The 15,219-nt window shown below is 39.5% G+C and overlaps 1 protein-coding gene across 1 annotated transcript in view; it reads left to right on the forward strand.

Annotated features, from left to right (window-relative positions):
• The first annotated feature begins 798 nt into the window (after positions 1-798).
• Positions 799-15,219, forward strand: part of ARHGAP18 (Rho GTPase activating protein 18) — a 188,498-nt gene continuing 174,077 nt past the window's right edge. Inside the window, exon 1 of the mRNA XM_006834674.1 lies at positions 799-994. Coding sequence (XP_006834737.1) covers positions 882-994 — 113 coding nt within the window. The 5' untranslated portion in view covers positions 799-881. The remainder of the gene's footprint in view (positions 995-15,219) is intronic.

The following is a 15,219-nucleotide window of genomic DNA, read 5'->3' on the forward strand; positions in this document are numbered from 1 at the left end:
TTATACTCTTTAAAATGCAGAAGATAATGATACCTATCTATGCAGGGTGGGTATGTGAGAGAGAGGGGTGAGAGAAGAAGGGAGAAAGAACTGAATTGGATGAGATGATACTTAAAAGCGCTTGGAAAGATGTCTGTCGTGTTGTAAGTAGGTGCTCAACAAATGATAGCATACGAGTGTTTTTGTTCTCAGTAATAACCTTCAACAGAGTCTTGGCTGATGTGTCTTTTGAAACTGAAGGGTATTTTGGTAAAGCATTTGGTCAATTTGGCTTTGGTTTTTCAATGAATGAAGGTGACATTCCATGGCAAACAGTCATTTTTAGGAGGGTGTTTTTTGCTGGACACAAGAGATAAAGACTTGCTCATCAGCTGCATTGCACAGTTTTGCCTCAGGTGCATTGGTTTTTGCTACAATTGTTTTAAAGCTGGGAGTGAAAGGTTTAAGAAATGCCCTTACTCATGCTGCATGCAGTAGCAGAAATTATCAGATGGAAAAAGGAATTGGGGGAGAAAAAAAGACTCTATAGTAGTGTAATTTTTCCTAAACAAGACAGCTTGTACTTAATATATTAAGGATTTGCGTATACAGTTTGGTTGTTTAATCAGATCAGAATAACTAGGGACAGTGGAGCCACTCACAGTCCCCGCCTCCCGGTTGGCTTAGCCGCGCAGGCTGGAATCACCCCCGGGTTTAAACAATACTCAGAGTCGCAGCTTCTCATTGGAAAGCCGGGCAGCCGTTCATAGGAGAGAGCCCGCCCCTGAATGTGTGGGGAGGAGGAGCTGGCCGATGCTAATGAGCCGAGTTGCCAGGCGAGACAGGAACTTCATTCCCCTTCTCTGTGTCAGTATCGTAGAAATTATGCCCCTTCTCTCACCATGAGCTGGCTTTCCAGTTCTCAGGGAGTTGTGCTGACTGCCTACCACCCCAGCGGCAAGGACCAGGCCATTGGGGGGAGCCATGCCAAGGCAGGGGAGGAAGCCACCTCCAGGTAAGCCCTGACATTGGAACGCCAGAACAAAACAAAAACTGCTTCTGTACTCCAGGAAAAAAAACACAAAAGTGACAGGGAAGTTAGCATGGGGAGAAAGGAAGGACATGGGCACGTAGAAGCTAGGAACGCATGCAGCTACTGAAATGTGTGGCATGGTTTTTCTGAGCTTTTGGTTGTACCCCATTCAAGTCTGAAATAGTCCCTATGATTCCTGGTGAAGACAGGGAAGAACCAACTGGCGATATGGCTATCAGACTTGTTGCTTAGCAGGTGCATTGGCTAATGCTGGAAGATCAAATGACTATATTTGAAACACTTCCTAAGAGATGGAATTCTTGAATGGGCTCAGGGTACAGTCATTGGAACTGTTAGTTGGGCAAGTCTGCCAAAACACAGGGAGGCGGCTCATGTTGTTGTTGGAGTGGCTTTTTTTCTTTCCCTTTCTCTCCCTCTGTACTTGCTGAAAGCAAACCTCTTAGGCAAATAGCCCAAGACTCAGGCCTGTGAATATGTTTCACAGCCCTTTGTGTATGTGGACTTTTTGGAAGGGCTTTCAAGAAAGGAGTTTTTTGGCTCAGAGGTGGTTAATGGTAAATCACTTTAGAGTCACAGAGGGCAAATGCTCTGTAGACCACTGAGGCGCAGAAAGTGCCTTTTTGTGTACTTTGTTCAGTTTTCCAAGGGCACTTTTCCCACCTTGTTTCTTCCCCCTAATGACCTTGTTACTAGCAGAGCATTTTCCCCTCCAGCCTTAGATATAAATTGTAAATGTTGGCCTGGAAGCTAAGGAAAGCAAATGCTAACCTACAAGCCTAGGCTACTAGTTATCAGTAAGCATATTTCCTCTTTGATGTTTAATGTGATAATCAAGCCTTCTTTGTTCTGATGTGACTTATGCCTATGCCTTAAGCTAATACCATGCTTACTTTGTTTGAAAAATCCTCAAGTATGGGAGGGGGAGAAAGGAATCAAGAGAATGACTAATGCTTTGTATTAGACACTTGGGATGATCTGAACTCTTTTCTAACACAGCAACCTTAGTTTGTAGTCTATTGAATCAATTCATTTCCAAAGATAAAAGACAATTGTTTCTTGTTCTTTACTCTGTGTTCTTTAAAGAAGAATTAACACTTTTTCTGGGAAAAATCATATTTTTCATCCATGTGTTGTTATTAGTAATCCTTCAACGGTTGGAGCCTGAAACAGCAGCCCCATCACTTGGTTTCCACATGGCAGCCCTTACTGCCAACTCAGCACATTCTCAAATGACTTTAGGCTGGGGCGGCCTGAGGATCTGAATCTTGGATTTTAGATCATAAGAGTTTGAAAGATTTTCTGGAACGTTTCCCCCACACTTCTCATTTTCACCTCGCACGTTCAAATCTTGTTGCATGATCAGTAGTTTTAGGCCTTTGCCTGCCTGCTGCATATCAGTTCTGGAGATTCCTCATCCTGTTCTTGCCACTTTGCAGCTCATTGTGGGTAGGCTATAGTTGACTGAATAAAAGAGAGGAATGAATCACTCTCAACTCATGCTGAAGCTTGACCAACAGGGAGGATGGATAGCTACCCATACATGCTCCTGAAAGCTGCCCCGCCCTGCTACCAGCTGCCATATTGCTTGTACATAAAAACAGTGGCTTTCAAGTGATTAATACATAAATTGAAACCTTACAAAGGGTCGCGATGAGTCAGTACTGACTTTTCAGCATGTACCAACAAACGTTTGTCATGGTAGAACGGTGGTTTTCAGTGGCTAATTTTTTTGTAAGTAGATTCCCAGACTTCTGAGGTGTCTCTGGGTGAACTCCCGTCTCCCAGCTTGCAGTTAGCAGTCTAGCATGTTAACTGCTAGCATGCCAGCTACCCAGGGACTCCATCCTATTTATTTAACTGAACAAGATGAGAGTCTGGATTGAAGGCTGAGAGGGAAGGCAATAAGGAGGGCATGGTTCCTATTAGCTTTCACTCTTAAAACATGGGCAGCATAGGATGGGGAAAAACAAACAAACAAACATGGGCAGGCTTATTTATCAGATAAGTTTATCATTCCTTAGGGAGGAATCTTGTTTATCTTGGCTACATTGTGGATGGAGTCCTGGTGTGCCACTGTAGGATAAACACCTGACTGCAAGGTCGGTTTGAACCACAAAGTGGGTGGTTCAAATTCACCAGCCATTCCTTGGAAACCCTATGAAGGGTTACTATGGGTCGGAACCGACTTGAGGACACCTACCAACAACAACAACATACTGGGGATGCTGTGGTGCTACAGGATAATGCATTGGACCACAAGGTCGGTTTGAACCACCAGTCACTCCTCAGAAACCCTACACAGAGTTGCTGTGAATTGGAACTGACTCAATGGCACATATCAACACAGAAACAGTGGTGGTCCTATAGGTTAAGTATTGGGCTGCTAACCCACCAACTAACTGTTCCATTGAGAAAAAAAAATGAGACTGTCTGCTTTCATAAAGATTTAGTCTTGGGTTGTCATTTGTTACAATCAACTTGATGGCATTGGGTTTTTGGTTTAGGGGAGGTATGAGCTAGATTACCACGAAGGCAGTGGGTTTGAGTTTTTAGAGGAAGTATATGGAGCCCTTGGTGACCCACTGGTTAAAAGCACTCAGCATCTAACCAAAAACTTGGTGGTTCGAACCCACCAGCTGCTCAGTGGGAGAAAGATTTGGCAGTCTGCTTCTTTAACTATTCCAACTTGGAAACCTTATGGGGGAAGTTCTACTCTGTCCTATAGCGTTACTATGAGAACAGGGCAGTGGATTTGTTGTAGTGGAAATACAGAAGGTTTTGTATTTTCTAAGTAATCTGTGTGCAGAGCAAATAATTCCAAGAAGGTGGACCATCTGAAGAAGAATGTGGCACCAGGATTGTAGAAAGAATTATTTATAATCTGTGATAGGCATTTGCCACAGACTTGGTTGCTGAAAGTGAAAGGGATTTCAAATAATTACAGATGAAGGTCAAAAACTACAAGCTTTAATATGGATTATGCCTCAACATAAGGAATAGAAAAATCTTCGCAACTAGACTAATAAGCAATGTCATAATAAGCGGAGAAAATATTAAAGTTGTCAAGGATTCCATTTTACTTGAATCCGCAATCAATTCCCATGGAAAAAGCTGTCAAAAAATCAAACGGTGTATTGCATTGGGCAAATCTGCCATGAAGACCTCTTAAAAGTGCTATAAAAAGATGTCACTTTGAAGATTAAGGTGTGCCTGACCCAAGCCATGGTATTTTCAATCACCTCATATGCCTACAAAAGCTGAACAATGAATAAGGAAGACAAAAGAAGAATTGATGCATTTGAAATATAGTTTGGCCAAGAATATTCAATATACCAACGACTGCCAGAAAAACACAGCCAGAATGTTCCTTTAAATGAGAATGGCAAGACTTCATCTCATATTTTTGGACATTTATAGGAACGGATTCTAGAGGACACGATGCTTGATAAAGTCAGGAAAAAAGAGAAAGAAGCTCAGGGAGATGAACAGACACACTGACTGCAAAAATAAATTCAACAATAGATTATGAAGATGGAGGAAGGCGGAGCAGTGTCTCATTCTGTTGTAGAAAAAAAAGGTCACTGAGTTGGAACCGATTTGTTGGCACCTAATGATCACAACAACAAGTAATGTGTACTTTAATGATATTTAATCAAACATTTCGTTTAATAAGATTAACTAATATATATGTATATATAATACCCTTTAAGAAGTGTGAAGGACTTTGTATATGATTTGACATATACATATAGAGTTTATTATTTTTGATCTTGCCTAGCCAAGCCTTTTTTTTAGTTTGGTCTTTTGACAAATTGGGACATTAAGATATTAATTAATAATTTTATAAGTAATCTGTTAGTTTAAAGTTTCCTTTATTTGATTCCATTATCCTTCTTTATCAAGACACTTTCACTGAATGCCAGATTAAGGAATTACTCCCACTCCTGGCTTAGAGGCTCTCAAATATTTGCAGAATCTTGGTTTTATTTTTATTTTGTTGTTTTCTCCTCAACACATCAGGATTGAAGGAATACATTAACATAGGTTGTTGGCTAACTTGTATACAATCATATTTTGCTCCCCAAAAAATAACTTTTATGGACAATGAGGATAAAGTACTGCATCATAAGGCTGGTTTGAACTAAGGGTCAGTGGTTCAGGCCCACCAGTCGCTCCTCTGAAACCCTATACAGAGTCACTATGAGTCTGAACTGACTGGCACTTAACAAAAACATATTTATAAAATTTTATTTACATGTTAATTTTCAAATGGATTTTTAAAAAGATTTCCTTTGAAAAGCAAGTTTTCAAAGAATACTGCATTTTACCTATTCTTACTGTTCTTTCTTCACTTTGCCACTATTTTAGAAAAATGATTCTGATGGCATTTGTGTCATTTTTTTTAATTGTTTGATAAATGTTAACATCAATTGAAACCTTCCTTCCTTTTAGATCTTTTAATTGGTTAAACCCAGAAACCTAAATAAGTTGACAGGTGAGATATCTTTTACCTTCTATGAATAAATCTATGACATTTAGTGTCTAAAGTCTTGCCTTTGATATTGTATAAATAGAACCAAGAGGGAACCAAGCACACTGTGACTTACTGACAAAAGCCTGGAAACTCTGGCCTCTTCAGATGGCCTAAGCAAGCCTTCATATGTTATTCTTCCAGTGAGACCTTGGAGGAATTAAGTTTCTACTTTATCTGTCAGTTGACTTTCATTATTAGTACTTACCTAATTGGGAGGATTAAGTGGAGTGACCCATAGAAAAGCTATAGGACAGTACCTGGTTCATAGCTAGCTGTTACTTCCCTAAATATTACGTGAAGAAAAGGAAAGAAATGATTGAGCTTTATAGCATATTCTTCTTAGTTTCAGAAGTATTTTCATAAATATAATTTTGTGTGTTATGTGTTAAGAAAAATGGCCATGTTCCATGTGCTTAAAAACGTCATAGCTCAAAACTTTACCATCATGTGAAAATCCAAGCCTCTGAAGGTTGAAAGAATGTCTTGTTGGTCCATAGCAACACTGATGATTTGAATTAGTGATAGCAATATATAGCAGGCCTGCCTTGGGGCACTGATGGGCCAAACTGAAGTCTGTAAATAGTGGACTTTTATGGCAAGGTGGAATGTGGGTGGGTTCTCTTTTGGAAAAACTGGTTGCTGCCTCCACACTCTCCCTACCTCCCCTTCTATTCATAGCTGCTACTGCTTCATGTTCATTTTAGATGTAGACTTTTTCAAGTGTGACCCATTTCTTCCTTCTATAAAATTCCCTTTGAATTCAGGTATTCTCTATGTGATTACAGAGCTCTCATTGGGTTTCAGGATCCCCAGGATTGTATACTCACTGGAAGGTTGGAGGTGTGGGTCCATCCAGTGGTGCCTTTGAAGAAGGGCCTGGTAATCTACTTCTGAAAAATTAGCCATTGAAAACCTCATAGAGCATAGTTCTACTGTGACACACTTGGGTACTCTATGAGTTGGAATTGATTTCATGGCAAATGAGTTGGTATGGTGTGTCAGGTGATAGGACTGCAATGGGGAACAAAACAGAGGCCCTTGTATGTCTGGTGGGTGGGATTGCCCATGGGAAATAAAGAACTGGAACAGGTGAGGGAGTGAGCAGGACAGATAGCAGGTAAAGGGAGGGAAGAGCTTTCCAGGCAACGTTCAGCTTTAAGTGAAGCTCAGAAAGAGCCAAGTGGTTGGCCTGGCTGGAGTGGCTGGAAAAAGGATGAGAACAGAGTAGCAGGAAAAAAGTTTGGGCAGATAGGTCTTCTAGTTTTGCAGACCATTTGAGGACTTTGGTTTTTACTCAAAATGAGATGGGAAGTCATTGGGAGGATTTTGAGCACAGGAGAAACAGCAGGTTTAAGTTTAACCTCTGGCTGCTGTTGGTACAGACTTTAGAAGTTAGATTACTTGCATTTATTTACTAATCTGTAGTGAACAAACCCATGCTTTGTTGAGTATTCCATCCCTGTCAAGGATTGTAAATTTGAAAAGAGACTTTGATTCTATGGGAAGGTGCTTGGGGTTGGGAGAGAGACAGATGCCAGCCATACCTAGAAGCAGAATCTTTGTTGTGGTGAAAAACAGATGTGAAATGGGTCACTATAGATTGATAAGAAAGCACAGATAAGCCCGTGCTTACCTTGCTTATTGGCTAGTCTGATACTGAGTTGGCTGTTACTCAGGAAATAATCCCTTCCACCGACCTTCAGTAGTTTTGGTAGTAGAGATGGCAAGCCGTGAAATAATGTAAAGTTAGAGCTGGTAGGATTTCCTGATGTTTGGAATATGACTAAGTCTTGTTGTTACTGTTGTTAAGTACCTTGGAGTCAGTTCCAATTTGTAGCGACACTGTATAAGGTTTCCGAGGAGTAGCTGGTGGGTTTGAACCACTGACTTTAGGATGGCAGTCCAATGATTATCCTACATGCCCACCAGGACTCAAATGACCAAATGAGATTAGTTAAAGATTATTGAGAAATTTGGGGCCTAAGTGTACTATTGCCATTTAAGTAACTGGGAAAGACTTCTAGAAGTGTAAATTGGGTAGAATATGGTGGACGGTGAGTTGGACAGGATCTGAAACAAAGTTTTGGGCATACAATTCAGAAGCATGTTTTTGAGGGGAGCATTTAGGGAAGGACATGCCTTTTTGATGAAGTTAGCATTTTTACGTGAATCACAGCATTAAACAAAAATGGACTTACTCTGCCATTACTAAAGTTCTTTCCTTTCCAAATTGATGTACTATCGAATAGTATGTGCAGTTTTAGTGAAGGGAAGAATGGTAATGATTTTTATAATGTTCTTGTTGTGAAGTGCCCTCAAGTCAGTTCCGACCCATAGCGACCCAGTATAGGATTTCTGAGGAGGGACTGGTGAGCCTGAACCACTGACCTTACAGCTCAAAGTGAGTTTGCAGTCTAGCACATTAACACATAGTGCCACACCAGGTATGTGAAGTAATATTTCCTTTTATTTTTTCCTAACTTTACATTAAAGACATGTTTTCTCTTTTTAATTTTTCAGAATTTAGTGACCAAATGTATTTTTATCTGCTGTCCAACTGGGTGATTTTCTTTAGATTAATCTAGCCCTTAATTTCATGACATAAGTACTTTTGATTTTTTTTTTTTTAACCTATGGTAATTATTTTAGAATCCCTCCTAGCTATGATTTTCTCTTGAATTGTTGTTAAAAGACTGCCCAGTGTTCTACCTAGGCAGGTCTTCATTTAGAGATAGGATTAATATTTTATTTTCAATTGACCTCATTTGTGAGAACTGTGATTTTTGTGGGCCTGTTTAAAGCTGTCTTTGCTGAACTAATATTAGGTGTATACCTTGCAAGTATGGAGTCCTGGTGTGGCCCCATGGGATAAAACCCTGCACTGCACAGCTGGTTTGAACTACAAGGTCAGTGTTCAAATTCACCAGCCGCTTCTTGGAAACCCCATACAGGGTCGCTATGAGTCAGAACCGACTCTACTGCACTTAACAACAACAACCTGCAAATATTAGGATTTATATATTAGTTTGGAGAAGAAGATGTGCTAGGTCAGACATGATGACAAGTCTTCTCTGTACTGAAAGATGCATAACTAATCCAAACGTTTCATTTGAGATGGAATGGTTTGCTGCCAAAGCTTTAGGTTTCTTAGTTTTCTGTTTGTTTGTTTTTGAGATGATGACAAGTTGCATTATTTGTGGGTGAAGAGGGTAAAGGTATTGGGAGTAGAGGGGGTCAGAAAAAGCAGAAGGAATGTCTGGATAATTCTGATGACTCATTGTTTTGACTTCTCTGTTTGCTGTGATCTGGTCAAATTTATCCTTTTTGTAAGAGATAAACAGAAACTATGGAGACTGGTTTCTAGTTACTGCTTGCACTGTGGACCCCAGCTGGGCTCTTTTCCATAACTATGTCCACTGTGTGTTAGAATTTCTATGTTGAAAGTGAGTGTGAAAACATCTCCTTTTCACATCCTATTTGGGGAGTTGCTTTTTGGATGTAAAGAACACAGATGTTTCTTAGGGAGAATGAGGTATATTGTAAGGATATGGGTAAACTGTATCTGGATCAGAAAGACTTAGGGCAAGCAGGCATTTCCTGTCTTCTTCCTTCAGGGACTACTTGCATGATGTCACTCTTGGAATGTCCGCTCTCCCTGTGAGACTGCCTGATTCTTTTCTACCCATGGTCTTTGTTTTGTCACTTTAGCTTGCCTGTAGCTCTTAATGGATGCTCTAGCCCTGTTTCCTAATATCATCTTACATTCCATAGCAAAGTGACCCATCTTTCCGTTGCCTAATTTCAGGGCTTTTAAAGGGGATCTGATTTGACCAGGTACTCTTTTTGAGGAAACCATAGCAGATCTCTAAGGAGCCTATGAATGATGTATTTTGGGATCTTTTTAAAGAAACAGATCTATGGTTAGAACATCCTCCCATAGATGAGGTGAGACATCCTTGCTTAGATGTTTAGGACATCAAACTTTCATCTGCTTCCTCATGGCTAGAATGTCTGCTTCATAAGTAAGGTTTATTATTAAAGATCAATTGTGTAAATTTCTGGAGTTGTCAAAAAATATACAGATGAGGAATTGTTGTTGCTAAGTGCCATCAAATCAGTTCCGACTCATTGCAACCCTGTATAGGGTTTCCAAGGAGCGGCAACTGAGTTTGAACAGCTGACCTTATGGGTCAAGCCGATCCTGTGGTAGAGTGCCTATCCTATAGTGGACTCCAGATGAAAAGGCTTATTAGTAAATTCTCTTCTATACCCTTTCTTAACATTCCCTCAGGTATTTCCCTTAAGCAGAGATGTCTATTGGACTTTTGGTTTAATTCAGTAAATTATTGTTTATAATCTACTAAGACTTATATTGTTGTTGTTTGTTAAGTGCCTGAGAGTCATTAAGACCTTGCTTTCTTATGTTATCTTTTTATAGGTAGCCTTAGTGCTTGCCTACTCTCAGCAGTTAATAAATGTTTGATGAATGAATGTGAGGAGTAGCAGGCTGTTGTGATTATGCACACAGACTCCCTGAGTTCAAGTCCTGCTTCTGTCATTTCATAGCTCTGTAAACTTGAGCACAATTGCTTAACATCTCACAGCATTACTTTTTTTTTTTGCAAAATGGGAATGATAATAACAATGTTTACCTTACAGAATTATAAAAAGGATTAAATTCATTTATGTAATATACTTAGAAAGGAACCTTGATGGTGCAGTGGTTAAGTGCTAGGCTGCTACCCAAAAGGTTAGTGTTCAAACCCACCAGGTGCTCGATGAGAAAAAAATGTGGCAATCTACTTAAAAAAAAAACATTGTTGTTAAGTGCCATTGAGTCGGTTCTGACTCATAGCAACCCTATGTAAGGTTTTCAAGGAGCAACTGGTGTGTTTGAATTGCTGACCTTGTGGTCTGCAGTCTTGTGCTAATCCTACAATGCCACACCAGAAGTCCTCCCAAATGATTATAGCCTTGTAACCCTATGGGGTTAGTTCTACTTTGTCCTATAGAATGGCTATAGTAGGAATCAGCTTGAAGGCAATGGGTCTGTTTATTTGCTTTATTTTTCACAAAAAGAAGAAGTCCTGCTGATGCTGTGGGATAAGCATTGGACTTCTAACCTAAGAGGGCAAGAGTTCAAACACACCAACTGCACCTTGGGAGGAAGATGAGGCTGTCTGCTCCTATAAACATTTATAGTCAGGAAGCCCTGGAGCGCTGCTGAGTCACAGTGGACTTGATGGCTTGGGTTCACATAAAGAAAGTACAACATGCTTTCTAAGATGATGAGACGCAATCAAAGACCACCACCTATTGGTGACTTAATCTGGGAACAATACATGGCGCTGTAGGGTAGACACTGAACCGCAAGGCCATTTGAACTGCAAGGTCTGTGGTTCAAACACCACCTGCCCCTCTGAAACTCTATACTGGGTCACTGTAAGTCAGAGAACCGACTCCACAGCACTTAACAACATGAGATTAATTTGTAAATGGTTTGAGAAAAGAATGTTGCTTTAGTACATGAATAATATACAGTATATAACTTCTTTATTAAAAAAAATAAAATTGGGGGTATAAGTTATAAATGTATTTCAGATTATTATTTGTTTTAGTAACTAATAAAAATACCAACGTATCTTTAAAAAGACTTAAAGACTTTGGACTCTTGTAAGATACAGGTGACTGTTTTCGGTAGCCTTTAGAGTTTAGTTTGGACAAAAACAAATTTATAAACTATTGGTATTCTTAAGGAAAATCACTAGTATGAAGCACGGAAAAGCTCTTTCTTTGTATACGTTCTTCAAGAAGCAAATAGACTACCGGTTATTTGAATATATCATTGTGGTGATAGTAAAGTATTTCAGAAAAGAACATATTGGTTTTTTTGTTTGTTTGTTTGCTTTGCCTTTTAAAAATATACTTATGTACTTTTTGAACAACCATTGTTCTCAGAACTAAGAAATTTTGTTTCATGACACACAACGGTGAAGGTATGATGGCCATGGCACATTGCTGGGGAGATGTGTTCTTCTACCCAGTATCCTTTGAGCTGATCCTTGCTTGGAATAATTGCCCTCTATCCCATTCCCTTCCCATTGGAAAAAAAATGTACTGGTAGATTTTCTCTTCTGCATCAGACACAAAACAATTACTTCAAATGCCTATGCTGAGAAGCACTGAGAGAGTCCCTATTCTGTCCTTGAAAATCCCTCCCTGTAGCTGTATTCTGATTCCTATAAACCTAAAAGTCCTGGCTTACAAATAATAAAGTAGGCTGCTTTGCTTTTACCTCTAAGAGACTGGGGGCTTTTTTGGTGGGAGTAAAAGAAATTAGAGTATGGGATGAAATGGTGAATGGAAGGGAGAAGAGAAGCCCATGCCAATTAAAAATGCAGAAGTCATTTCCAGGGGGAAAATGATACTGGAATGCCTTAACACTGTAAAATCTTTCATTTGGCCCTATGGATAAAAAGATTACTTTTTTCTATCCAGAAATGTTTACATTACATACTAACCTGTAGCATTGTGCCAGTGGGGAAATATTCTGAGTTCCCAACAAGAACTTTAGAAAGAAACTTTTCAGACCAAATAAAATCACTGACTTGGCGATTCTGGATCCGTGTTCCTTTGTTACCGCTTAGGACTATTGTTCATTGATAAATTAAGTGCTGTTGTTTTCCTGTCTATTATTTTGCAGGCCTTGGGTGGTACAAATTGCTCAGACACTCAGCTGCTAACTGCAGCTGTTAATCAGAAGGTCAGGTTCAAGATTACCCAGACTCACTGAGGAAGAAGGGCCGAAATCCAGCCATTGAAACTCCTGTGGAGCACAATGCTCCTCTGACACATGGGGTCACTATGAGTTGGAATCAATTCCAGAGCAACTGGTAGTTGTATCTTCCGCTGCAGTACTGTGTTGTGCTCTTTATAACTCTGTAGTCGCCGAATAACCATGTTTTTCCAATCTCCTAAACATGTGTCTGTTTTCCATTAGGAATGTGTATTTGTTCAAATTTATCATTTACTTGGAAAAACTTAGGAAGGTAGACATTGACATATGATCTCATTGTTCTAGTTGAATCAGATTGTTGTTGTTGTTAAGTGCTGTCGAGTCGATTCCGACCCATAGCAACCCTGTACTGGGTTTCTGAGGCTGTAAATCTTTACGGGAGCAGAAAGCCTCATCTTTCTCCCGCGGAACAGCTGGTAGTTTCAAACTGCTAACCTTAAGGTTCGCAGCCCGATTCATAACTACTATGTTACCAGATCTCCTTTGAATCAGATTAGAACCATGCAATTTAGTTAATTTGCTGAAGTGGGAAATGCTTTAACACCATGTTGCTTTGAACCTAAGCTGTGTAGAAAAATGTTGGAACTCACATGAGCCACAGCTTCAAATTTTGGAGGGTTTGAACTTCAAAAACTTAGAGATAAATAGCATAAAGTTAAAATCCTGCCTAGAATGTGGTGTGAGTAAACTCAGAAAGGTATTAAGGATGTTTGAAATCTTCCTATGTTACTTAGGTAAAGAAATGTCAGGACGTGGTAGTCCTTCCTGAGTGGAAAGGATAATACTAGAATAAAAATATATATGAATCTCACTCTGAAGTCGCTCACCATATAGTTCAAATGGACTCTAAGGTAACTTTTTTAGTGTCGTATTTAGGAAGCGTTGGCATGCATCAATCTTTTGAGATATAAAACATTAAAGTATTTGTTGTTGGGTAATTGAGATTTGATTTGAGTAAGAAAAGGTAAGCGGGCAACTGAATATTGAAAAGAGCTTTAGCTATTTATAGGTGGTCTAGAAACATGTAACCTGATCAATGTATTCTATAATTAATGTTTTTACTAGAGTTACTGTGTGCTTGTTCATGTCTCTCTGGCTAAAATAATATGGTTGACACTATGAGTTCTGTCATCCATTATCTAATAGAAGAGGTTGTTTGCATGAGTATGTCGGGAACCTACCCAATGCCACCTAACCACAAAAAGTAAATTTGTGATGTGCCTCTTTTTTTCATTATTTAATTGAGTTTTTAAAAATTAATGAAAACATGGATATATATTTTAGTATTTCCAGAGAAAACAATCTTTTAAAGTATAGCATTTTTAAAGCCCGCTGTATACTTTTGTATGTTGTTGTTGTTGTTGTTAAGTGCTGTCGAGTTGATTCCAAACCATAGTGACCCTGTATAGGGTTTCCGAGGAGCACCTGATGAGTTTGAACCGCCGACCTTGCAGTTCAAACAGCTTTGCAGTCTGGTGCGTTAACCCACAGTGCCACACCATTATAGCTCATCACAATAAACATATTTAGGACGTTGTGTAAGTATATTAATTCATTGTTCTTCATTTCTTAGAGCAAGTTTTATATATTGAAAATTTAATTGAGACCTGGCCAATTAATAATAAAGATATAAAGTGGATGATTGGAAAGTGCAGGCTGTAGAAAAAATTGGGTCTGGGTTGAAAATGTTAGTGAAAATTTTTAAAACATTGAGTAAGCCAAACAAAGAAGGAGCCCTGATGGTCCAAATAGTTAAATGCTCCTCTATAATTGAAAGATTGGTATTTGAACACATCTGGCTGCTTCATGGGAGAAAGACTTAGTAATTTACTTCTGGAAGGCTTGTAGCCAAGAAAACCCTATGGGGCAGCTTGACTCTGAGATGGAGTCCCTCTGAGTTGAAATTGACATGACAAAACCTAAAACAACAACAATCACAAAACCTGTCTAAGTTGGACCTGGCCAAGGTACCATTATTTTGTGACTCCTGGTGTGGAACTGTAGGATAAATACTGGCCTATGAACCACAAGGTCAGGGGTTCAAACCCACCAGCTGCTGCTCGGAAACCCTATTCAGGGTCGCTGTGAGTTGGAGTTGACCCAACAGCACGTCCAACAACAACAACAACAGTGTGGTGCTAGTATAAGTACTGGATTGCTAACTACAAGAACAGCAGTTGAAACCCACCAGCTGCTCCTCAGAAATCCTATACAGGGTCGCTATGAGTGAGTTGGAACCAACTTATGGCTTACAGCAGCAACAAGAGCAACAGCAAAGCCTGAAGTTGACAAAGCTATTGTTTCAGTTACTGTTGCCACATAACATTGTTTTTAGGTGTCTTTGAGTCAGTTCCAACTCATAGCAACCATTTGTACAACAGAATGAAACACTGCTTGTTCAGGAGCCATCCTCACAATTGTTGCCGGGTTTGAGCTCATTATTGCTACCACTGTGTCAATCCATTTCACTGGGAGTCTTCTTTTTCATTGATTCTCCAGTTTACCAAACATGATGTCCTTCTCTAGGGACTGATCCCTCCTGATAACATGTCCAAAGTATGAGAGACGAATCTCACCATCCTTCCTTCGAAGGAGCATTCTAATTGTCCTTCTTCCAAGACAGATTTGTTTGTTCTTCTGCCAGTCCATGGTACTTTCAGTACTCTTCACCCACACCATAATTCAAATGCATTGATTTTTCTACAGTCTTCCTTATTTATTGTCCACTCTTACATGTCTTCAAGATGTTTGAAGTTACCACGATGATTTAAAATCAATGAACATAGAAGCTGCAGTCAAAGAATCAGGTGACAAGTTGCATTGCCTAAATCCGTTGCAAACCACCTCTTTAAAGTG

This window comes from Chrysochloris asiatica, unplaced genomic scaffold (assembly GCF_000296735.1).
Source record: "Chrysochloris asiatica unplaced genomic scaffold, ChrAsi1.0 scaffold00013, whole genome shotgun sequence".
NCBI classification, from domain to species: Eukaryota; Metazoa; Chordata; class Mammalia; order Afrosoricida; family Chrysochloridae; genus Chrysochloris; species Chrysochloris asiatica.